This window comes from Camelus bactrianus, chromosome 25, assembly GCF_048773025.1.
Source record: "Camelus bactrianus isolate YW-2024 breed Bactrian camel chromosome 25, ASM4877302v1, whole genome shotgun sequence".
Lineage (NCBI taxonomy): Eukaryota > Metazoa > Chordata > Mammalia > Artiodactyla > Camelidae > Camelus > Camelus bactrianus.
In genome coordinates, this window is record NC_133563.1 from 1,179,888 (window position 1) to 1,206,458 (window position 26,571).

At 39.1% G+C, this 26,571-nt stretch overlaps 1 protein-coding gene across 1 annotated transcript in view; it reads left to right on the top strand.

Moving 5' to 3' along the window:
* Positions 1-4,430: 4,430 nt before the first annotated feature.
* Positions 4,431-26,571, top strand: part of NECAB1 (N-terminal EF-hand calcium binding protein 1) — a 234,460-nt gene continuing 212,319 nt past the window's right edge. Inside the window, exons 1-2 of the mRNA XM_010968406.3 lie at positions 4,431-4,842; positions 16,537-16,561. Of these exons, the coding sequence (XP_010966708.1) occupies positions 4,744-4,842; positions 16,537-16,561 (124 nt within the window). The 5' untranslated portion in view covers positions 4,431-4,743. The remainder of the gene's footprint in view (positions 4,843-16,536; positions 16,562-26,571) is intronic.

Sequence of the window (26,571 nt, forward strand, 5' to 3'; positions counted from 1 at the left end):
CGAGAAAGAAGGAAATCTTGCCATTTGTGACAAGGTGAATGGACCTTGAGGGCATTATGTTAAGAGAAATAAGGCAGACGAAGAAAGATGAATATTTTGTATTTTGGAAGAATATCAAGTAGCTCAGAAGTCGATTAAGCTTGGAGGACAAGGTTGCCGAAGTCACAGCCAAAATTCCCCTATCACACCAGTTAGCTTGTCTCTGCTGGCGTTGTGGCCACTTGTTATTACATTGCTTTTGCCCACTGACACTAACAAGCTTCCTTTCACGTCCTTTGATCCAGATTTAAAGTCCCAAGTGAAGCACTCTGTAGGCTGAGCCTAGATCTCAGGCTTTGTTCCAGTTGCCAGGGGAAAGGGAGAGGGACCATCTTTCCTCCTCAGAAGAGGTGGGCCTGCCCCTGATCAGGATCCACACCATAGGACAGGATGCCAGGTGAAGAAGAGGGTTTGATCTCAGGCTGCCAAAGCAATAAAAATGTCTACTGAACTGACTGAAAGGATTCCAAGTTATCATTCCAAAGGATAGCCTTGTGTAGCATTTTAAAAATATAAATAAGATGGCTTCCTGGCTGTCTGAAATGGTTTAGATACTAGTTCCTCCATGAAGCTGAGATGAAAGAGATGGATTGAAATATAATAATACATCCCCACATGGCTATCGTCTCCTGACATACTAGAAATACTTTCGTGTCAAAGTCTTACCATAAAAAGCCTGAGAGGTGGAATCCAGAATTACATTCCTCCCCCCACCTCCCCAGGATCTTTCTACAAAGAAGTTGGTAAGAAGATGCATTTCCTCTCTCAAGTTGGCTGTCTCCTGTTTGTGATTGATACTATGCGCGGTGAAGCATCTGTGTTTCAGAAAAATGATGTGTGAAAACACTTTTCAAAAATGCACACTGTCTACATAAAAAGAAAACCAAAAATATGGTTACCACTTTGTAGTGCCTGTTGAACTTGGCTGTGAATGGAAATCTAATTGCCATCCATTTCCACCACAGCTTTCTCAAACGTTACATTTGCATTAGAGAACTCAGCATAGCAATATGGTGTTCACGTTGAAATAGTAAAAAACATTAATGTCTAGTTGGTTGTTTAATAATTTGTATTTCCTCTTGACAGACCATTAGAGGAAATAAGCAAAGCCACAGGTACAGAAAATATCATTTGTGTCAGAGGAAGTAAAAGGAAGATATTTTCAGAAATGTTACAAATGATGACTACTGATTATTCTTCTATTCTTCATTTTTAATCACAGAAAAGTCTTCAACACCTGTTCTTATTACCATGGTGTTACTGAGTCCAAACTCATTCTGCTCGCCCTACGACAGGCCAATACATCAGGAGACGAGGTGTTGGAGCAAGGAATAACAACTTTGTTTGGAAAGCCAGCAGACCAAGAGGATGGCAGACCAATGCCTTGGAGAATCATCCTCCCCAAGTCAGAATTCAGGCTCATTTTATACTAAAAAGGGGAGGGGATGTGGTTGGTTGGTGCAAACTTCTTGGTGTAGGAATTCTTTGTTTTTGCAGCTGTCCACGTGGGTCAGATCATGGTGTCCCTGTAAACCTCCAACAAAACAAACGTTACTTTCCATTCTGCAACTTGTTATCTTTATATAGTGCAAAAGTGCTAACATCCTTAAAGGTCAGAGCCCTGAGAACAGGCTCTCGTGTCTATTTCAGGCTAAAGGCAACATTGTTTTGCAAAAGGTGCAGAGCTGGCAAGACTGAGCCTAGAAAACAGGGCACAGGCTGAAAGCCAAAGAAGCAGATCTAATATGGAGTCAGATTTGTTCTTTTCTATTACAATGGCACTGGCATAAAAGTATTATCACTTACAGGGCTGAGTTTAAGGACTGAGGTGGGTTAGAGGGATCAGACTTAAACTACACCTATTGCAGAAAAATGTATACAACTCTCCATGCAATCACAGGAACAAATAATACAGTATTTTTGTGAACATGATAACTAGATGTTCATGCTCAGTTCCCCTCCTTCTCCTGGTTTTTCTTCTTCAGTGATTTGAATGAAATTTTGGTGAATTGGCCAGTCTTTTTTTTTTTTTTTTTTTTTTTTTAATGATTTTGTATTTCCTTTTGACAAATAGTTGTCAAAAGAAAGGGGCAGTTCAAATAATGAGATTTGCAGTTAATAAGAGAAAATCACACAGAGATGTCAAATTAATATTTCTACAGTTCTAATCAATATCTGCCGTGATTAAGCCTAGAGTCTCTAAATCTCTACTAATTACATCCAAAGTTCTATCCCTGGATTTCAAATGACCTCACCCTATAGCCTGTCTTCTGATTGCTTATTCTGCCATTTCCCTGTACGTACAGTACAGATGAGTTTAGTGGTTCTTAATCTTGGATGGACATCATAATCCGTTGGGAACTTTAAAAAAAAACAACACTGATGCCCAGATGCCACTGTATGTTAACTGAATATGAATCTGGAAGTGGAAAACGGGCATCAATTTGGTCTGGGTTTTTTTCAGCTCCTTATTTTTGTCATCTATTGTTACAAAACAAACCATACCAAGACTGATTGCATAAAACAGTAACCATTTTATTATGCTCTTGATTTCTGTGGGTCAAGAATTTAGACAGGCCACAGCACTGACAGTGTGTCTCTGCTCTGTGATGTTTGAGATACTGGCTGAGACAAGACAAATAGCTAGGCATCGCTCAGACAGCTATGTGCTGGAATCATCTGGAGGTTTCTTTATTCGCTTTTCTGCCACTTACACTGGCACAACTCAAAGGCTGCGTTCAGCTGGTACTGTCAGCCAGGGTGTTTATACACGCTCCTCTGTATAGCCTGGACTTCTTCAAAGCCTGGTGGCTCAAGGTAGCCACATTTCCTGTAGGAATCCCAGGGGTCCCGAAGCAAATGTTCCACTGAAGAAGGTGGAGTTGTGAGGCTTTTTATGCTGCAGCCACAATCTTTCAGATTCAAGGGGAGGGGGCTCACCTCTCTAAGAGGAGAGTGTCAATGAAATTGTGCCGGTAATTGAAGTTGCCATACACTGCTGGTAATTCCAATGTTCGGCCAGGGTTGAGAACAGCTGAATCCATTTCTTGCAAACACTGATACACAGAGCTGAATTGGGACTTGGGTTAGGTGAATGAGATACCTAGGGTGCGAAACTTAAGAAGGCAGTCACTCTCAGGATCATGCAAGTGCAGGGTAACTCCTCCTTACATTTTGTGTCCAAGGTGATTTACTGACCTCACCCCAGTCCTGCCCAATGATTCCAGTAGACTAATTACAGACTTTCATGTACTTTCCTGAGTGCCACGCCTTTACTCATGCTGTTCCCTCCACTTGGAATATCTTTTCCTTCTATTTCTATCAACTATGGAATATCTACCAGTTTTTAAGTTCCCTTTCAAATACCACCTCTTTTATTGAGACTTTCTTGGTCCCACAAGCCAGGTTATAAACTGTTCGTCCTAAGAAACCCATTGCACTTTTTATATGCCTTAAGGAACTCACATTTTTGTCCTGTATTACGGTTGTTTGTGCACCTGTCACAGAAAGAACAGGTTCTTTTTTCCTGGAGGTCACAAAACGGAGATCTGGATACACCTCATCAGTTCTCCCAGGAAGAGTCTTGTTTGGGAAACATACTCTTCTCTTTGGCTCATTGTGCTCGAGGATCGTTTAGCTTTGTAACCCACATAGCAACTGGCATGTGCCTTGCACGTTTTAGACGTCCAACAAACATCAGTGGATGTGTCTCCTGATGAAAGGTGAGATCACCATTCTTGCAGCCCTCAAATGTTGAGCAACTGCCCTCATTTAAATTCTCACACACCCTTTATTGTGACTTGACTTTGGAAAACTTGCTTGACTATTTATTACCTGACAATCTTTTCCCCATAGAGAACTTTTTTTTTTTGATGCTCACTGTATGCAGAGTCCATACCTTTGTCCATGGCACTACCATGTTTAAGCCCCAGAACCCTTTGAGGCAAGCACCACCATTGTGACCATTTTACCAACGCGGAAAACCAAGGCTAAACGACTTAGCAACTTGCTAGATCACAAGATGACGAATTAACCAGGGCAGGTTTTGAACCCGGGTCTGTAAGATTCCAAATATGACTGATTTAATCCCCACACTAATCCAGTCTCTCGTTGGCTGGGGTAGTCCATTTAACCCTACCGGTCCTTGGGGAGGGTGGGGAAGACAGGTGCGCTTGAACAAAAGTTGGAAAAATCTCTTGGAATCGTTCTAAGCCATATGGTTTCCACCCAGGGGTGAGCTGGGGGGCGTCCTTACTTTGTGCTCTTGTTTCTCAGCATAGACAGGCTTCCGTCCGTCCACCTCTGTCGGGGCCACCCCGTTTCCTGCGGCCTGTGGGACCGCTGTGGAGCGAGCAGAAGCCTCGGGACTGTATCCAGCCTGTGTGTGGGGATCAGAGTGCGCTCCCTCACGAGGGGAGCGGCGCGTTGCTACGTGAGAGGGATGCGGGCACCGCCGCTCGCGGACGGGGGAGGCGCGAGTCGGAGCGCGTGCGAGCGCGGAGGGCGGGAGCGCGGAGGGCGGGGCGCAGCGCGAGCCGGGGAGAGGCGCGAGGGAGGCTCGCCGGGGAGCGAGCGCCCACTCCGCGTCCGAGCCCGGCGGCTGGCGGCGCGGGAGACGGCAGTGCGGCCGCACCCCCGCCCGCCCGCGGCAGCGAGGCAGCCGGGCGCCGCTCCCCCGCCCCGCGGCCGTGCGGGCTCCTGAGGATGGAGGACTCTCGGGAGACGTCGCCGTCTTCCAACAACTCCTCGGAAGAGCTCAGCTCCGCGCTGCGGCTGTCCAAGGGCATGTCCATCTTCCTCGACGTAAGTACGGGGTGAAGGAGTTAGGTCGGTACCCCCACCCCCCGTGTCCTTACTCTTCCCCGGGATGAGGGGTGCCCGCCCGGGTGCCAGTCAGCGCGGGGTTTGCCCCCCAGAATACCGGAGAGAACTACCTTCTGCCTCGCTCTCCTCTCTCCCCGGAAAAGCACCCTGGCAAATGCCAGCGAAATGACCGCCACTTCACTTGTAAAGAGGGCTGCCCCAGACCTGCAACCTGGGGCTTAGCAACCCTTAATAAATTCCAAAAGTTCAAATTCCTAGCAGCATGGATTTCGATAGAGACTAGGCTTATAAATGCAACAGTCTCCATGCAGGTGAATAGGGAGTTTTAAACGGGGCTAAGGCGCTGCGGGGGATGGGCTGGGGGGGCGACATTGTCCCAACTTATCTCTAATGTGCCCTTTTTGCAGCCCCCACCTCGTCGCTACTCTGAGGTGACCAGGGGAGTCTGCAGAGATTGTAATTCCCTGCCTTCCTTCTCCAGCTTCCTCGGGGAAAACAATCAGTTTGAAAACACATTTGTTTTTCTTTCCACCAGTGGTGGCCAAGATCTCTTTCATAATGATTTCTTTTTTCACCACCATCTCCTATTTTTCCATGTTTCTTCCCTGTTATTGCCCTTTGTACCTCTCCTCGCTGTAATTACTGTCATTATCCTCATCAGCGCTAGCGTTTAGCTGTTCTTTTGGTCCTCTTCTTGGCTTTGGTATTGATTCCCTTCGTCCATTTCTCTGATAGTGATAATCATTTTGGTTCTTTCTTTTCCTTTCTCTGCTGTTTTTTCTGCTGTCACGCTGTGGTTTCTATCTCTATAGCAGTCTTATTTCTTACTTGTTTTTCAATTTTGCTTTACTGTCGCTTCCTGCTGTTCTCTGTATTTCTCACCCTTTTGCTCAGCTGTTTTCCTCTGCCTTTAGGTTTTGTGATTTTCCTATCCCTCAGTTGCCTGTGGGGCTCCCAGCTCTTCTCAGCCCCTCAGTTACAACATTCATGCTGTCCCCCGAGGTGGTTTCTGGCTCAGTGGGGACAATTCTGGCATGAGAAAAAAATGGGCAAAGGGCATTGAAGAGTGATTTGTGCTTTTGCCTCTAACCTTCTCTGAATTATTATTTTTTATTAAAATCGAGGTGCGGGGGCCAGGGGCCAAATACACTTATTTGTGGAGAGATGAAAATCTGAGGAAATCGTATTGTTAGTATGGTAATAGTGAAGCAGAGAGCGTGAATATAAGGGAGGAGGGCAAGGGGCCCTCCCAAGTTTAATTTGAATGGATCAGCTGGCATTTTTTAATTGGGAGAGAAACCCCATCAATAACTAAACCTGGTGTAAGGCAGAAGATGCAGGTAAGCCTCAACTGTGTTTCCTGGCAGTCTCCTCCCCTGATCACCATGTAGTTGCAACTGCGGATATCAGCATTCTGGGTGGACCATCTTCCCAGCAAAACCACAAATGGGATTCCCATTCCTTCCACTCGGTAGGATTGTAATACCTTATTATTCATGAGCACTCATCTCTGCTTAGTTTGGATCAATCAGATGATGTTATTGATGCTAATGGTTAAACTGGCTGGTATTATTCCTTTTAAGTCTTGCCATTCAGGGCGAAAAAGCTCCAAGGAACTGAGCTAGGAGAGGGGAGCACACAGCACACCAGAGAAGGAAATTTCTCAGAGATAGAGACTCAGGGACCCTGAAAATCATGTCAGTTTTAAGATCAGTGGCTTAAACAGCCATGAAGTTGATTCAAAGAGAGCAAGAGGAGGGATCTCCTTTCATTCTGACCTGATCTTCACTCTGTCCCCCAAGACTATCAAGTGCTTCCCTATGACTTTTTATTTTTTATTTTTCTGGAAAAATAAAAGTAAAATTTATTTACTTTTCTTCCAGTTTTATTGAGATGTAAATGACATACAGCACTATATAAATTTAAAGTGTACAGCATAATGATTTCACTTACATACGTCATGAAATGATTACTGCAAAAGTTCAGTGAGCATCCATCATCTAATAAAGATGCAAAATTAAAGAAATAGAAAAATTTTTTTCACTGTGATGAAGACTCAGATTTACTCTCTTAACAGCTTTCACATATAAAATACAGTGGTGTTGATTGTATTTATCATGCTGTACATTATATCCCTGGTACTTATGTATCTTACAACTGGAAGTTTGTACCTTTCGACTGCTTCATCCAATCGCCTCTCTCCTACCCTCTGTCCCTGGTAACCACAAATCTGATCTCTTTTTCTATGAATTTGTTTGTTTTTGAAGTATAATTGACCTACAACACAGATTTCATCTAAAATGGCTGAGTGATAGTCTATCACATATATATATATATATACATACATATATATACACATCACTTTATCCATTCACCTATTGGTGGGCACGAGGGTGCTTCCTTATGTTGGCTGTTGTAAATGACACTGTGATGAACATAGGGGAGCATATATCTTTTCTAATTAGTGTTTTCATTTTCTTCAGATAAATACTCAGGAGTGGAATTGCTGGATCATATGATAGTTCTATTTTTATCTTTTTGAGGAATCTTTATACTGTTTTCCTTAGTGGCTGCACCAATATACGTTCCTACCAACAGTAAATGAGGGTTCCCTTTTCCCCTACATCCTCCCCAACACTTGCACTGGTGTCTCTTTTGATAATAGCCATTTTGACAGGTGTGAGGTGCTATCTCATTGTGGTTTTGATTTGGATTCTCCTTATGATTAGCGATGTGGAGTATCTTTTCATGTGCTGTTGGTCATCTGTATGTCTTTCTTGAAAAAATGTGTATTCAGATCCTCTGCCCAAGTTTTAATTGGGTCTTTGTATTTTTTGAGGTTGAGCTGTACAACTTCCTTGTATATCTTGGATATTAACCCCTTATCAGATACGTCATTTGCGAATATCTTCTCCCATTCTGTAGATCGCCTTTTCGTTTTGTTGAAACAGTGCAAAATGCTTCTAAGTTTGTAGTCCCATTTGTTTACTTTTGCTTTTGTTTCCCTTGACTGAGGGGGCATATTAAAAAAAATATTACTGAGCATGATGTCAAAGAGCATACTGTCTATGTTGTCTTCTAGAAGTTTTATAGTTTCGGGTCTTATATTTAAGCCTTTAATCCATTTTTAATTTATTTTTGTGCATCGTCTGAGAGAGTAGTCAAGTTTGATTCTTTTGCATGTAGCTGTCCAGTTTTCCCATCATCATTTATTGAGGAGACTTCTGTTTATATATTCTTGCCTCCTTTGTCATAGATCAAGTGACCATGTGAGCGTGGGTTCATTTCTGGACTCTGTCCTGCTTTATTGGTATATATGTCTTTTTTTGTGCCAGAACCTTACTGTTGTGATTACTGTGACTTTGTAGTATAGTTTGAAATTAGGAAGCATGATACCTCCAGTTTTGTTCTTTCTCAAGATTGTTCTGGCTATTCATGGTCTTTTGTGTTGCCATACAAATTTTAGAATTATTTGTTCTAGTTCTGTGAAGAGCGCCATTGGTATTTTGATAGGGATTGCATTGAATCTGTAGATTGCCTTGGATAGTATGGTCATTTTAACATTATTCTTTCAATCCATATACATGATATATCATTCCATCTGTTTATATCATCTTTAATTTCTTTCATCAATATTTTGTAGTTTTTTGAGTACAGTTTTTTTATCTCCTTAGTTAGATTTATTCCCAGGTATTTTATTCTTTTTGATGTCACTGTAAATGGTGTTGTTTTCTTAATTTCTTTTTGATAGTTCATTGTCAGTGTATAGAAATGTAGCAGATTTCTGTATACTAATTTTGTATCCTGGAACTTTACTAAATTCACTGATGAATTTTTTGGTGGCGTATTTAGGATTTTCTATTTATAGTATCATGTCATCTGCAAACAGTGACAGTTTTACTTCTGTCTTCCTCGTGTTGGCCTGCTGGCGGGCAGGGCCAAGGCCCAGGGTGTCCTGGGGCTGGTGCCCACCTTCTGGTGCATAGGATTGGTCCTGACACAGCAGCCTTTGGGCTGCAGTGGTCCTGGGGCTGGTTTCTGTGCACTGGGCGGCAGAGCTGGAGCCCAGGGGGCCCTTGGGCTGGTGCCTGTCACTAATGTGTGAGGTTGGTCTTGGAGCTTTTGCTGGCCAGCTGGTTGGTAAAGCTGGGTCCCAGAGTTGCTGGCTGCTGAGCCCTGGAGGTCCTGGGGCAAGTGCCACCATGCTGGTGCATGGGGATGGGTCCTGGGTCCTTTACTGCACAGGGCCATGTCCTGGGGCAGCTGTAGGCTCAGGGGGTCTTAAGGCAGCTGGCCTGCTGCTGGCTGGGGCTGTGTCCCCTCATGGCTAGTTGCTTTGCTTGGCCTGAGGCATCCCAGTACTGGTGCCCACAGGTTGGGGGCAGGTCTGGGTCCTGGGGCCAATAAGCTGGAGAGAGGATTCCAAAACGCCTCTTGTCAGCACTTGTATCCTTGCTGCCGCCTCCGTCTGTGTCCCCAGGGTGAGCTCCAGTTGCCTCTTGACTCTCCCAGAGGCTGTCCAAGATCAGCAGGTGAGTCTGACCCAGGCTTCTTTCAAATTACTGCTTCTCTCATGGGTCCCGGAGTGTGTGAGATTTGGCATGTGCCCTTTAAGTGTGGAGTCTGTATTTTCTCCAGTCCTCTGACTCTGCTAAAGGGACACCCCACTGGCCTTCAAAGCCAGATGTTTTGGGCACTTGCCATCCAGGTGCAGAATCCAAGGCTGTAGAGCCTGAGGTGGGGCTCAGACCCCCCACTCTTTGGGGACAACCTCTGCAGTTGTAATTGTTTTCCTATTTGTGGGTCATCCACCCTGGGGATATGAGTCTTGATTATACTGTGTCTCTGCCCCTCTTACATGTCTTGCTGTGGTTCCTTCTTTTTTAATTTTTAATATAATTTTGGAAGGTTACTTTCCATGTATAGTTATTGTAAAATATTGGCTCCATGCCCTGTGTTGTATAATAATACATCCTCGAGCCTATCTTACATCCAATGCTTTGTACCTCCCATGCCTGCATCCTAATATTGCCTTCCACTCCGCCCCCGCTGGTAACCACTAGTTTGTTCTCTGTATCTGTGAGTCTGCTTCTTTTTTTTGTTATATTCACTAGTTTGTTGTATTTTTTTAGATTCCACCTGTAAGTATCATACAGTATTTGTCTTTCTCTGTCTGACTTATTTCACTTAGCACGATGCCTTCCAAGTCCATTCATATTGCTGCAAATGGCAAAATTTTATTCTTTTTAATGGCTGAGTAATATTCCATTGAATATATATGTATATGCCACATCTTTATCCATTCGTCTGCTGATGGACACTTAAGTTGCTTCCACATCTAGGCAATTGTAAATAATGCTGCCATAAATATTGGGGTACATGTATCTTTTCAAATTAGTGCTTTTGTTTTTTTCAGCTATATACAGGAGTGGAATTGCTGGGTCATATGGTAGTTCTATTTTTATTTTTTTGAGAAACCTCCATACTGTTTTCCATGGTGGCTACACCAATTTACATTTCCACCAGCAGTGTGTGAGGGTTCCCTTTTCTCCACAACGTCACCAGCATTTATCTGTGTTCTTTTTGATGATAGCCATTCTAACAGGTGTGAGGTAATATCTCATTGTGGTTTTGATTTGATTTCTTTGACGATTAACAGTGCTGAGCATCGTTTCATGTATCTTTCGGCCATCTGCATTTCTTCTTTGGAAAAATGTCTGTTCAGTTCTTCTGCCCATTTTTCAGTCGGGTTGTTTGTGATATTGAGCTGTATGAGCTGTTTATGTATGTTGGCTATTGATCCCTTATTGGTCATATCATTTGCAGATTTTATTTTCTCTTTCAGTAGGTTGTCTTTTTGTTTTCTTGATGTATAGTTCCTTCTTTTTATCTTCACTGCATAAAATATTTTCTGTTAGATTCCAGTCTCTCATCAATAGTTGCTCTGCAAATGGTTGTTAGCTTTGGTGTCTGTGGATAGAGGTGAGTGTAGGGTCTTCCTGCTCTACTTCCTGCTCATCTTGGCCACGTACCTTCTCTATGACTGTTTAAAAGCGGTGTATAAATCCTGGTGATACTGTGGAGATGAACTGATTGAGCTATGTGAATGGAAAGTCATCCTCCCTGACACAAACACCTAAGTGCTCAAAATGTTTTTCAAAAAGAAGAAAAAAGAGGAAATTAAAATCTCATTTATCATTATACATACATGAATGATTGTTCCCAAGTTCAATAAATAAATAAAACCAGGCCCCTGTTCTGAAGGAATGTGTACCTGATGACTAGGGCAGCCTTGTCCTCTTATAGTTTTTTCTAGAATTTAAAAATAAAAATATAAATTTAACATGAGAGGTGTTGACATGCTTGGCTGCCAGGAAAATGGTAAGAGTCCACAAAAACTGCGCCTGGATTTTATCTTGACTAGATAAGATTTTGTTTACACTTCTCTTTGATATATTTTGTGAAAAATCTAGCACTCTGGTGAAATATATGATATGAAAAAAGGATTTGTTACTTACAGGTTTTTGAATTACTTACATCTGGATCGTACTGCTTTTAGCAAAAATAAAATGAAATATACATAATTTTATTTGATTAGTTTTAACATATTCTAGTAGCACGGCTAAGAGATTGCTTTTTGAATCTTATTCAGGATATAATAAGTAGGTTCCCTTTTCCAAAGAGGAACAGAAATGAAATTGATCAGAGGCTTCTGCATCACAGAAACGAATTTCCAAGTCTGAGGAAAACTTTGATTTTCAGTCTTTATATACCAGTGCCCTTGGAATAATCACTCCTCTAAGAAATGATTTAAACTGCTTCTGAGAATACTGTTAATGACATGAGTGGATGTGTCCAGCTAGTTAGAAACTAGCCATAGGTCAGAAGATCAGAGATTTACGCCAATTGCTGGCTTTTGCTTCATTTTCCTTATCTCCCAATTCAGTGATAATGACATGACAGAAAACTGAGGGGAAAAAAAGGGTATGTGGTATGTAAATCTGAACTGTGATTGTTACATCAGTGTTCCTTGTTGAATGCATAAATAGCGGTAGCCAAACTCACAAACTAATTACAGGGTCTATTTCTTTATAAATCTAATATGTATGATTTTCTTCCTAAAAAATGTCAGAATTAAGTATCAGTTCATCATAAATACTCCTGAGTATCTACTGAGGAGCTTAGAAAACCTAGTACTGATGTTGCCAAGTCCAGACTCGTTTTTCTCACTGGACAACAGGCCAGTAAATCGGGAGACAAGGTGTTGGGGCAAGGAATAGTGACTTTATTTGGAAAGCCGGCAGACCGAGGATGGCAGACTAATGTCTTGGAGAACCACCTTCCCTCAGTCAGAATTCAGGCTCCTTTTATACAAAAAAAACACGGGAGGGGGTGTGGTTGGTTGGTGCAAACTTCTTGCTGCAGGAATTCTTTGTTCTTGCAGCCATCCAAGTGGGTCAGGCCATGGTGTTGCTGTAAACCTCCAACAAAACAATGGTTATTCTCTATTTCGCAACTTGCCATCTCTGTGCACAAGTGTGAACATCCTTAAATGTCAGAGCCCTGAGAATAGGCTCTCCTGTCTATTTCAGGCCAAAGGCAACATTGTTTTACAAAAGGTGCAGAGCTGGCAAGTCTAAGCCTAGAAAACAGGGCGCAGTGGTTAAAACTAAAGGATCTAATATAGAGTCAGGTTTGTTCTCCTCTGTTGCACTGTTACCAGGCGTGCCTGTGTAGAGGTCAGTGCAGTGCATTTGCACAGAACACAACCGCCAGCCTCTGGATGAGGCTGAACTGGTTCCAGTGTGCAGCAGCACGGAAGGACCTGGTGGGTGACAGTTATTTCCCTTTTTACATCCATATGCTGTCTTTTCTAAGGCTGCCGCATGCCAGATAACAGAGAATAAACTCTCATTTAGAATACCAGTTCATATAGCACGTGCGCCCTCTTTTTGAGTCATTATATTAATCAACTCTACTACTGTGCCAAGGAAGAAAGACAAACCTTTGGCTCCTTCCCGAAAGCAAGATGATTCCCAGATGAAGTGAGTTGCCATTTCACCTATTTGATGCCCCTGTTTTCTCCCAAAAAGTTCTCCGCTGATTTTTAACTGGAAGGAAAGTGGTGAGGTGGAATGGGGGGCCTTGAAGGCTGTGAAGGAGCAAGATGACTTTTCTGTCTGCCTTCCCTCCCTTCTTCCAAGCAGCATTCACATCCATGAACACCCAGAACAAAAGGCACAGTGCCGGGATGGTCAGACTTGGTGAAAACAAGTCGTTTTTCCTTGCAAAGATGCTTAATTCTGATGCCTTGTATAAACTCATCTATGTGAAAGGTGCGATCAGAAGAGGGCTGTCAGGGCAGAAACAGTTTTTCCAGGTGCAGTGGTTCTGTGTCTGAATTCTGTTACAGTTACATCTCGCATCTTGCCTAGTGCACAGTTGTTGATTTGAATGAGATTAATGAACACACATAATTGACTATTTGAGATTGTCCAGCTGGAAGACTGGAAATTAACCCATCGTCTACTTTAATAGGCAAGACAAATGTCACTCTACTAGTTTCAGGAACCAGCAGAAATAAAGAAAACTTAGTTTTACTGTGACATGATAAATGTATTTTCCTGCACAGCCTGCACTAGGCAAAACTGAGAAGAGAAAAATGTATGTACTGATTACTTTTTCTTCATGCATCTCAGTGCCCACTTACCTGCATCCTTCCTCGTGGTGACTAATCTTCTTGTAGCAAAACCGCCTGCTAGATGCCCAGGCCCGCACACGATGACTCACCTTCTAGGTCTCCCCTTCTGGGTGGTACTGCATGTTCTGAATGAGTCCCTACTCCCTGCCCTGTTTCCCAGGGTCTCAGGAGTCCACTAAAGTGACTGATAGCTCATCTCATTATCTAATTTTAACCTGGATCATGAGAGGAGGCACCAAGCAAATATTAAATATTAGTTTAGTGAATGGTGATTGTATTTTATGCCTCCAAGATAACGTTTGCATTTTAACGCCTGCCTTTAATAACATACAGTGAAAAGTGAAGAATTTCAGTCAAGTCATTAAAGAATACCTTTCAGGGTAAAGGAGGCTATTTGATGATCCTTAAATTGTTGCAAAAACACAGCATCACCTGCATTTAAGCTTTAAGTCTGACTGTGATACGTAAATCTATTTACTATCTTGTGATGGCAGCCAGTAAGATTAGCTGGCTCAGATTACTATGTTAGCATGACATAATGAACTCATTTCTCATAGGGAGTACATTTTTTATTAGTCTGAGGGCTCAGAGGCAAAATTCGCAGCAGGGACACTTCTGCTCATATTCAATTACAAAGAACTGTCTTAATGATAGGAGCGACTATCTTAATTTTTCCTGTACGAGGCTGAATGCTGTTTAAGATTGTTCTTTATGAAATGAAATTATAGAAGTCCTAGGTCAAAGTATCTGGTGTCTGGTTATTCCTATTCTAATCACTTCAAACTCATAAGGCCACAATAGAGCTCGAAACAGAATCTTGGAGTATATCAAAGGTAAGGAATAATCTGTTTTGTGTCTCCCTGACTCTGTGGCTTCAAGTTTCAGAGGAGGACAGGAAGAAGCTGGTTATGATGGAGAGGTGGAGTCCCAAAATTCCGACTAGAAATTCCTTTTGTACTATGAAAAAGAATCTTGGTCTCATTTAGTTCTAAACATAGAAGCTCTGACTATTGAAAGCAGTCTTCCTGCAATATTAAATAAATTTGGTTCAAAAAAAGGGCACCAACTTCTATGCACTCAAGTCAGGGAGATACATACCTATCTGCTGCTGGAAATTTTTCAGGGGAGAGATGATTTTTAGTAATAAAATTAGTATTTTATGATAGAAACATTGTAATAATGATTAGATTTATCCATACTTCATCTCCATGAAATCAGCAGAAGGAAAGGAGGGTCATGTTTCTCTAGCGGAAGGCAGTAAAACGGAAACCTTTGGTGATAAGAAGTATTGCTCGTATTTCAAGCTGGCCGCTAAGAAGTGGTAATCTAAATAGGAGAGTGGCTCTTGTTACTTAACCATAACTGTCAACTACTCGGGAAAAACGATCCTTAAGTGCCCTTTTCACTTGATGAAAGCTTGTCTTTGCAATATGATAAAGGGACATTTTCTTGGGTAGTGTGTATAACATAGCTGTGTATTATATTGTCCAGATTTTTTCTCTCAGTCTCTGGACACTCCTTTCTTGAGTGTTGGTTATTTCCAGGTTGTGTATTATATTAACTTCCTAGGGCTTCCATAATAGAGCGCTAGGCAAAGGGTGTGGTTTAAACAACAAAATTTATTTTCTCGGTTTCTCACCCCTAGAGGGGTGAAATCAAGGCATGGATTGGAGCATACTCCCTTTGAAGGTTCTGGGGGCGATCTGTCCCACGCCTGTCTCCTAACTTCTAGTGGTGGCCACCCGCCTTTGACATTCTTCGGTTTGCAGCTGTATTAGTTCAGTATCTGCCTGTCTCATCACATAGCTTTCTTCTCTGTGTCTCTGCATCTCTGAATTGCTCTTCTTATAAAGTCACCCAGTCATTGGATTTAGGGCCAGTCCAGTAAGATCTCATCTTAGTTTCATTACAACGAAGATCTTATTTCCAAACAAGATCACATTCACAGTTACTAAGGATTAGGACTTCAGCATTTGTTTTGTGGCAACACAGTTCAGCCCATGACACAAACAATTACATAAAGGCTCCTTGCCTGTATCTTCCTAGATTCAAAGTCAACAGAAAAGAAAGCGTGCCTCTCCACAACTGAGGCAAAACCATGGCTTCATTGGCCTTGTTGTGCTGAAGCCTGAGTAGTCACTGTGGCCAGAGGGGTGCAACCCTGTTTACTAGGCTTGAGTGCTCTGCCTGACCCTGGAGCATGTCGGCCAAGAGTGGAGGAAAGATTGGTTTTTCAAAAGAAAATTGGAAGTCTTTCCAATACTGGATACTGGATGGTCAGGTGGTTGACATCCATCAAAGACAAGTTACAATAGTCCCAGATAATATAATTAACTCATAGAAGTAAAGTAACATACAATATAGCTACATGAGCTCCTATTTATCCGCAATTTAGTGTTTTTGTTTCTGTTTATTCTGTTTTATTACATAATTGACTTAACCTAAATAGCACATATTTAAAGTGAAACGTTAATGAGTTTTTGCATATTTAGACATCTATGAATCTTTTATCATAATCAAGAAAATAAATGTCTATCCCCCTGAACAGATTCCTCACGCCCTCCAGCCCACCTTGCCCGGCTTATTACACAACCTTAACCTGCTTTCAGTTTCTATTTGCATTTTCTAGAATTTTACATAAATGGAATGATACATCTTCATTTGTATCTAGATTTTTTACTCAGCATAATTACTTGGAGATCCATCCAAGTTACTGCATGCATCAAGAACTCATTCCTTTTTAATGCTTGTAGTAATTCACTATGTAGATAAACCATGGTTTTTTTGTTCATTTGCTTGTTTATGGACATTTGAGTTTTTAATTTTTGACTATTACAAGGAAGGATTTCAATTGAGAAGTATTTGTTTTAAATTGGGATTTTTTAATTTAGTAATGGATGAATTATGTGTGAGTAATGTTCACTGCAGTACTTACAAAAGTGGTGATAAAATATTTCCTTTTTCTTTTCCAGATACTGAGGAGAGCAGACAAAAATGGTAAGACCAGAAATCTATAGTTTCTATTTATTAATGTTACCTTTCAGATCACTTCGTGAAGAATAATAATGAAAGAGAGAGTTGAAACCCAAGACAATGACTTGTAAAATGTCAGTTTCTTTTACTAATAAGAGTTTTAGGCAAGTTCATGGCTCCAAATACTCATTAGAAATGACAGAGATATTTGCATTTGACAGGAAGATGGAATTCATGCCTTTGAAGTGAGGAGCTGTTTGAGATCTGGCTTTCCCTTTTGTGCTTTAAGTTAATTTTAATGTAATAACAGCTTCTATTTATTGAGTATCTACTATGTACTAGGCATTGAGGCAAGTGCTTTGCATTCATTATGTCTTAGAGTTAATAAGATAATAGATCTGAGACTTGAACCTGAGTCTGTGTGGCAACAAAGTCTAGGCTTTCCATGTTGAATTTCGTAGTAGCTGTGGCATTAGCTGCTACTAAGATGGTTATCTGGAAGCATACATTGACAGACTTATTTCTACTCTGGGGCTCTTGGTGGATGGCTCTGCCATTTGAAATATGTGCACTGAGAATGATAATCTGTAGAGGCAGAGAACTAGGAGAAACCAGAAGGAAAAATCATTTTGTCAAAGGAACTACAGTTTAAATGACGCCTGCACAAAGTCCAATTAAAAGCCATCAAAAGCAGTATCTTTTCATTCCTTTATTCTGCTCCAAATTTTGTTCCACAGAATACCAAATCAGAGTGCATTGAATTTATTCTGCTGCTGTGGTATAAGTACATAATGGAACTATATTCTTGACAAAAGTTTCTTGACAAATTTAGGGTACAAAGAGTCTTTTTCTTGAAATCTGATTTCTTTTACACAGGGAGGGATTACAGGCAGAATCTAGATCTGACAGACGCGTGTTGTAGTCTAGTTAGCCATTAAGCAACCCAACGAAGGAAAGCTTGGCTGGCACTCTACACCTTTTTTAAAAATTGAAGTTTAGTTAATTGACAATATTGTGTTAATTTCTGGTATACGGCATAGTGATTCAGTATTTTTTATATATATATATTCTTTTTCATTGTAAGTTATTAGAAGATGTTAAATGTAGTTCTTTTGCTATACATTAGGGCCTTGTTATTATCTGTTTTATATTATATTAGCTTATATCATTAATCCCTAACTCCTAATTTATCCCTCCCCACCCCCTTTCCCCTTTGGTAACCGCAAATTTGTTTTCTATGTCTGTGAGTCTGTTTCTGTTTTGTAAATAATCACATTTGTGTCATTTTTTAGATTCCACATATAAGTGATATCATACAATATTTGTCTTTCTGTGTGACTTACTTCACTGAGGATGATCATCTGTAGGTCCATCTGTGTTGCTGCAAATGGCAGTATTTCATTATTTTTTATGGCTGAGTAGTAGTCCATTATATATATGTCTTTTTTATACTGTTATCTGTTGAGGGACACTTAGGTTGCTTCCATGTCTTGGCTATTGTAACTAGTGCTGTTATGAACATTGGGGTGCATGTTACCTTTTTAAAGTAGAGTTTTCTTCAGATATATGCCCAGGAGTGGGATTGCTGGATCATGTGGTAAGTCTATTTTCAGTTCTTTTAGTAATCTCCATACTTATTTCCATAGTGTCTGCACCAAATTACACTCCCACCAACAGTGTAGGGGGGTTCCTTTTTCTCCACATCCTCTGCAGCATTTATTGTTTGGAGACATTTTAGTGATGGCCATTCTGACTGGTGTGAGGTGAGATATCTCATTGTAGTTTTGATTTGCATTTCTCTGATAATTAGCAATATTGAGCATTTTTTCATGGCCATCTGTATGTCTTCTTTGCAGAAATGTCTGTTTATGTCTCCTGCTCATCTTTTGGACTGAGTTGTTTGCTTTTTTTGTTATTGAGTTGATGAGCTGTTTGTATATTATGGAAATAAGCCCTTGTCAGTTGCATCATTTCCAAATATTTACTGTCATTCTTAGGTTGTCTTTTCATTTTGTTTATGGTTTCCTTTGCTGTGCAGAAGCTTATAAGTTTGATTAGGTCTCATTGGTTTATTTTTGCTTTTATTTCTATTGCCTAGGGAGACTGCCCTAGAGAACATTGCTATGATTTTTGTCAGAAAATGTTTTCCCTGTGTTTTCTTCTAGGAGTTTTATGGTGTCATGTCCTAAAGTCCTTAAGCCATGAGTTTATTTTGTATATGGTATGAAGATGTGTTCTAACTTCATTGATTTACATGAGGTTGTCCAGGTTTCCCATCACCACTTGTTGAAGAGACTTGTTTTTTCTCCATTGTATATTCTTGCCTCCTTTGTCAAAGATTAATTGACCATAGGCCTGTGGGTTTATTTCTGGGCTCTCTATTCTGTACCATTGAGCCATATGTCAGTTTTTGTGCCAATACCACATTGTTTTGATTATTGTAGCTTTGTAGTATTGCTTGAAGTCTGGACGGGTTATGCCTCCAGCTTTGTTCATTTTCTTCAGAATTGCTTTAGAAATTCTGGGTCTTTTGTGGTTCCTTATAAATTTTAGGATTATTTGTTGTAGTTCTGTGAAAAATGTCATGAGTAATTTGATAGGGATCGCATTACATCTGTAGATTGGCTATTAAGAAAATGTTAGTTCTTCCAATCCGAGAGCATGGGATACCTTTGTATTTATTTAAATCATGTTTAATTTCCTTATGAATGTTTTATAGTTCTCAGAATATAAGTCTTTTGCCCCTTGGTCAGGTTTGTTCCTAAGTATTTTTTGATGTAATTTTAAAAGGGATTTTTTTTTTTTTTACTTTCCTTTTTCTGTTATTTCTGATACTCTGATATTTTCTGATATTTTGTTGTTATTGTAAAGAAATGTAACAGGTTTCTGTGAGTTAATCTTGTATCCTGCTACCTTGCTAGATTTGTTTATCAGTTCTAATAGGTTTTGTGTAGAGTCTTTAGGGTTCTCTCTATATAGTATAATGTCATCTGCATATAGTGATACTTTTACCACTTCCCTTCCAGTTTGAATCTCTTCTCTTTCTTTATCTTGCCTGATTGCTGTGGCTGGGACTTCCAATACTATGCTGAATAGAAGTGGTGAGAGTGAGCATCCTTGTCTTGTTATAGTTTTTAGCAGGAAGGCTTTCAGTTTCTTAGTGTTGAGTATTGTGTTAACTCTGGGTTTGTCGTAAATAGCTTTTATTATGTTGAGAGATGTTTTCTCTATACCCAGTTTGGTATAAGAGTTTTTTATCATGGATGGCTGTTGAACTTTATCAAATGCTTTTTCTGCATCTATTGAGATGACTATGTGGTTTTTGCCCTTTCTTTTGTATATGTGGTATATCACACTGATTGATTTGCATTTGTTGAACCATTCTTGTGATCCTGGGATGAATCTAACTTGATCATGGTGTATGATCTTTTGTATGTGTTGTTGGATTTATTTGCTAATATTTTGTTGAAAATTTGTGTATCTGTATTCTTCAAAGATATGAGCCTGTAATTTTCTTTTTTGATAATGTCTTTGGTTTTGGTGTCAGGGTGATGGTGGCTTCATAGAATGAGTTTGGGAGTGTTTCCTCCTCTTCAGTCTCCTGATTGGTCTGTTCAAATTGTCTATTTCTTCTTGATTCAGTTTTGGTGGCCTGTATGTTTCTGGAAACTTGTACATTTCTTTTACATTGTCCAATTTATTGACACGTAATTGGTCATAGTATTCTCTTCCATTTTTTGTGTATCTGTGATATCAGTTGTTAATTCTCCTCTTTCATTTATTATTTGGTTTATTTGTTTCCTCTCTCTTTTCTTCTTGGTGACCCCAGAGGTTTGTCAATTTTGTTTACTGTTTCAAAAAACCAGCTCTTGATTTGATTGATTTTTTTCTATTATTTTTCAAATCTTTGTTTCATTTATTTCCTCTCTGATCTTTATGATCTCTTTCCTTCTGCTGACTTTAGGTTTTGTTTGTTCTTTTTCTAATTCTTTTAGGTGGTAGATTAGGTTGTTTAGTTGAGATTTTTCTTATTTTTTGAGGAAGGCCTGTATTGCTATGAACTTCCCTCTAAGACTGCTTTTGCTGTATCCTGTATATTTTGTGTGATTGTGTTTTCATTATCATTTGTCTCTAGGTATTTTAAAATGTCTTCTTTGATTTCATTATTGACCTGTTGGTTTCTTAGTAGCATGCAGTCTTTATTTAGTCTCTATGAAGTCTTCATTTTTTCTCATTTCTCTTTCAGTGGTTGATTTCTAGTTTCATACCATTTTGGTTAGAATACATGCTTGAAATAATTTCTGTCCTCTTAAATTTCTTGAGGCTTGTTTTGTGTGTTAGTTTGTGGTCTGTCCTAGAGAATGTTTCACGTGCACTTGAAAAGAATTTTTTTTTGGATGTAATGACCTGAAAATAACAATTAAGTCTAACTGTTCTATTGCATCATTTAGGATCTCTTTTGCCTTGCTGATTTTCTGTCTGGAAGATCTTTCCATTGATGTTAGTGGGGCATTAAAGTCTCCTACTATTAGTGTATTCCCATCAATTTCTCCTTTTATGTCTGTATTTGTTTTCTGTACTTAGGTGCTCCTATAGTGGATGCATATGTGTTAATGAGTGTAATATCCTCTACTTGTATTGATTCTTTTATCATTATGTAGTGTCCTTTTTTATCTTTCTTTATGGCCTTTGTTTTAAGGTCTGTTTTGTCTGATACGAGTATTGTTATCCCTGATCTCTTGTCATTTCCATTTGAATAAAATATCTTTTTTCATCGCCTCACTTTCAGTGGGTCTTGAGGCAGCATATTGTAGGCTCTTGTTCTGTTATCCAGTCTGCCACGCTGTCTTTTGATTGTCCATTGATATTTAAGGTAATTATTGATACATATGTATTTATTGCCATTTTAAACTTTTTTTTTTCCAGTTGATTTTGTATTTCTTCTTTGTTCCTTTCTTTTTCTTATTGTTTTACCTTTTAGAGTTTGATGATTTTTTTTTTGCATTATGCTTATTTTCTTTTTGGTTTTTGTGACTCAATTTTATGTGTTTGATTTGTGTTTACCCTGTTTTTGAAGTATGTTGACCCATTACTATGTTTATTTGCTTAGGACTGGTCATCAAGCAGGCTCAAATACATTCTAAAAAAAAAAAAGTTATGTTTTCTTACTCAACTCCCCCACATTTTATGATTTTGATGTCCTTTTTTACATCTCTGTATTTACTCTCTTCCTGTTCATTGCTGTTATCACATTTCCAGTTGTGATTTCCTCTTTTCTGTAGATTCTTGCTTCTTTTCTATTTAGAAAAGACCTTTTAATGTTTCTTATAGGATAGGTTTAGTATTTCTGTATTCTTTTACTTTTTGTTTGTCTGAGGAATTCTTTCTCTCTCCTTCTATTCTAAATGATAATCTTGCTTGGTAGAGTATCCAGATTGCAGGTTTTTCTTTTTCAGGACTTTGAATTCTTCTTGCCACCCCCTTGTGGCCTGCAATATTTCTGTAGTGAAACCAGCTGATGGTCTTATTGGAGTTTCCTTATAAATAACTCTTTATTTTTATTCTTGCTGACTTTAAAATCTTCTATTTACCTTTATCTTTTGCCGTCTTAATTATAACATGTCTTGGTGTGGGTCTGTTTAGGGTCATCTTGTTTGGGTCCCTCTGTGCTTCTTATACCTGATATCTTTTTCTTTAGGTTTGGGAAGTTTTCAGCCATAATTTCTTCATATACATTTTGAATATCCTTTTCTCTTTCTTCTCCTCCTGGGATCCCTATTATGTGTAGCTTGGCATGCTTTGTATTATCCTGTAGGTCTCATATATTGCTTTCATTTTATTTCATATGTTTATATCTGCTGTTCTGATTGGGTGATTTCAAATATTCTATCTTTCAGATTACTTATTCATTATTATACATTATTTAGTCTGCTATTAATGCCTTCAGCTTGGTTTTCATCTTAGAAAATAAATTTTTGTTATTTTAATTGGGTCCTCTTTCTAGGTTCTAGTTCCTTTTTGCAGTCATTTGCATTTGTATCAATAGCCTTTCTTTTGAAAATTATTTTTATTGAGTTATAGTCAGTTTATAATGTGTCAATTTGTGGTGTACAGCACAATTTTTCAGTCATGCATGAATATACATATATTCATCTTCATACTCTTTCTCACCATGAGCTACTATAAGATCTTAAGTATATTTCCCTGTGCTATACAGTATAATCTTTTTTAATGTATTTTATACATACCTGTCAGTATCTGCAAATCTTGAACCCCACTTTATCCCTTCCCACCTCCCTACCCCCTGGCAACCACAAGTCTATATTCTATGTGAGTATGTTTCTCTTTTATATGTAAGTTCATTTGGCTTTTTTTTAGATTCCATGTATGAGTGATATCATATGGTATTTTTCTTTCTCTTTCAGGCTTACTTCACTTAGAATGACATTCTCCAGGGACATCCATGTTGCTGCAAATGGCATTATGTTATCATTTTTATGGCCGAGTAGTATTCCATTTTATAAATATACCACTTCTTCTTTATACAGTCATCTTTCAATGGACATTTAGGTTGTTCCCATGTCTTGACTATTGTAAACAGTGCTGCTGTGAACACTGGAGTGCAGATGTCGTTTTGAATTAGGGTTCCTTCTGGATATATGCCCAGGAGCGGGATTCCTGGGTCATATGGTAAATCTCTTTTTAGTGTTTTGAGGAATCTCCATAGTGTCTTCCAAAATGGCTGCACCAAACTGCATTCCCACCAACAGTGTACAGGGGTTCCCTTTTCTCCACACCCTCTCCAGCATTTATCATGTGTGGACTTTTGAATGATGGCCATTCGGACTGGTGTGATTTGATACCTCATTGTAGTTTTGATTTGCCTTTCTCTGATAATTAGTGATACTGAGCGTTTTTTCATGTGCCTATTGGTCATTTCTATGTCTTCATTAGAGGATTGTTTGTTTTAGGTCTTCTGCCCATTTTTGGATTGGGATGTTTGTATTTTCTTATTAAGTTATATGAGCTATTTATATATTCTGGAAATCAAGCCATTGTCAGTTTCATCTTTTGTAAATATTTTCTCCCATTGCGTAGGTTGTCCTTTTGTTTTGCTTATGGTTTCCTTTGTTGTGCAAAAGCTTACAAGTTTAATTAGGTCCCATTTTTTTTTCTTTTATTTCTATTGCTTGGGGTAGACTGCCCTAGAAGAACATTTTTGAGATTTATGTTGGATAATGTTTTGCCTATGTTTTCTTCTAAGAGGTTTATAGTGTCTTGCCTTATGTTTAAGTCTTTAAGCCATTTGAGTTTATTTTTGTGTATGGTGTAAGGGAGTGTTCTAGCTTCACTAATTTACATGCTGTTGTCCAGTTTTCCCAACACCATTTGCTGAAGAGACTGTCTTTATTCTATTGTATGTTTTTGCCTCCTTTGTTGAAGATTAATTGACCAAAAGTTTGTGGGTTTATTTCTGGGCTCTCTGTTCTGTTCCATTGGTCCATATGTCTGTTTTTCTACCAACACCATGCTGTTTTGATTATTGTAGCTCTATAGTATATAGTTTGAAGTCTGAGAGAGTTATTCCTCCAGCCTCATTCTTTTTCTTCAGTAATGCTTTGGCAATCCTGAGTCTTTTGTGATTCCATATACATTTTATTTTAATTTGTTCTACTTCTGTGAAATATGTCCTGGGTAATTTGATAAGGATTGCCTTAAATCTGTAGATTGCCTTGGGCAGTATGACCATCTTCACAATATTGATTCTTCCAATCCAGGAGCATGGGATATCTTTCCATTTTTTAAAGTCGTCTTTAATTTCCTTCACCAGTGTTTTGTAGTGCTCCATGTGTAAGTCTTTTACCTTTAGATTTATTCCTAGGTATTGTATTACTTTGGGTGCTATTTTAAAAGGGATTGTTTCTACACTTTTTTTTCCTGTTGATTCATCATTAATGTAAAGAAATACAACTGATTTTTGTACATTAATCTTGTATCCTGCTGCCTTGCTGAATTCTTTGATCAGTTCTAGTAGTTTTTGTGTGAAGCTTTTAGGGTTCTGTGTAAATACTATCATGTTGTCTGCATATAGTGATGCTTTTACCTCTTCTTTTCCAATTTGGATCCCTTTTATTTCTCTCTCTTGCCTGATTGCTGTGGCTAGGACTTCCAAGACTATGCTGAATAGAAGTGGTGAGAGTGGACAGCCTTGTCTTGTCTTAGAATTTAGTGGGGAGGCTTTCAGTTTTTCACCATTGAGTACTATGCTGGCTGTGGGTTTGTCACAACTAGCTTTTATTATATTGAGATATGTTCCCTCTATACCCACTTTGGTGAGGGTTTTTATCATAAATGGATGTTGAATTTCATCAAATGCTTTTTCTGAATCTATTGAGATGATCACGTGTCTTTTTGTCCTTTCTCTTGTTGATGTAGTGTATTACATTGATTTGGGTATGTGGAACCATTCTTGTGTTGCTGGGATGAACCCTACTTGATCATGGTGTATGGTCTTTTTTTATGTGCTGTTGGATTCTGTTTGCTAATATTTTGTTGAGGATTTTTGCATCTATGTTCATCAGTGGTATTGGTTTGTAGTTTTCTTTTTTGGTAGTGTCTTTGTCCGGTTTTGGTATCAGGGCGATGGTGGCTTCATACAGTGAGTTTGGGAGTATTCCCTCCTTTCCAGTCTTTTGAGAGTCTGAGAAAGGCAGGTAAGAGTTCTTTGTACATTTGGCAGAATTCCCCAGTGAAGCCATCCGGTCCTGGACTTTTGTTTGTAGGGAGGTTTTTTATTGCTATTTCGATTCCAAGTGATTAGTTTGTTCAAGTGGTCAGTTTCTTCTTGATTCAGTCTTGGTGGACAGTATGTTTCCAGAAACTTGTTCATTTCTTCTAGGTTATCCATTTTGTTTCCATATAGTTGTTCATAGTAGTCTCATATCATATTTTGTATTTCTGTGATATTGGTTGTAATTTCTCCATTTTCCTTTCTTATTTTGTTTGTGCTCTCTCTTTTCTCTTTCTCATGAGATTGGCCACAGGTTTGTCAATTTGGCTTAACTCTTTCAAAATCCAGCTCTTGGTTTGATTGATTTTTTCTGTTTTTTTAAATCCCTATTTTATTTATTTTCTCCCATATGTTTATTATTTTCTTCCTTCTGCTGACTTTTTTCTTTGCTCTTTTTTTTTTTCTAATTCTTTTAGCTGATAGGTTAGATTGTTTATTTGAGATTGTTCCTTTTTGAGGAAGGCCTGTTTTTTTTATAAACTTCCCTCTTAGCACTGTATTTGCTGCATCCCATTGATTCCGTGTGCTTGTGTTTTCATTGTTGTTTGTCTCAAGGTAGTTTTTAGTTTCTTCTTTAATTTCATCACTGACCCACTGGTTTTTTAGTAACATGTTATTTACTCTCCATGCTGTCATTTCTTTTCTCCTTTGTTTTTCTGCAGTTGATTTCTAGTTTTATGGCATTGTGGTCACAAAAGACACTTGAAATAATTTCTATCTTCTTAAATTTGTTGAGGCTTCTTTTGTGCCCAGGTAAATGGTCTAGCCTAGAAAATGTTCCACGTGAACTTGAAAGGAATGTATATTCTATTTTTGGGGGATGTAATGTTCTGAAAATATCAACCAAATCTAATTATTCTATTGTATCACTTAATTTCTCTGCTGCCTTATTAATTTTCTGTCTGGAAGGTCTGTCCAGTGATGTTAATGGGGTGTTAAAATCTCCTACAATGATTGTATTCCCATCAGTTTGTTCCTTTATATCTGTTAGTATTTGCTTTATGTATTTTGGTGCTCCTATATATTGGGTACATATATGTTAATGAGTGTAATATCATCATCTTTTACTGCTCCTTTAATCATTATAAAATGTCGTTTATCTTTCTTTATGGCCTTTGTTTTAAAGTCTATTTTATCTGAAGTCAGTACTGCTACACCTGCTTTCTTGTCATTTCCATTTGCATGGAATATCTTTTTCCATTCTCTCACTCTCTATGTATGTGTGTCCTTCTCCCTAAAGTGG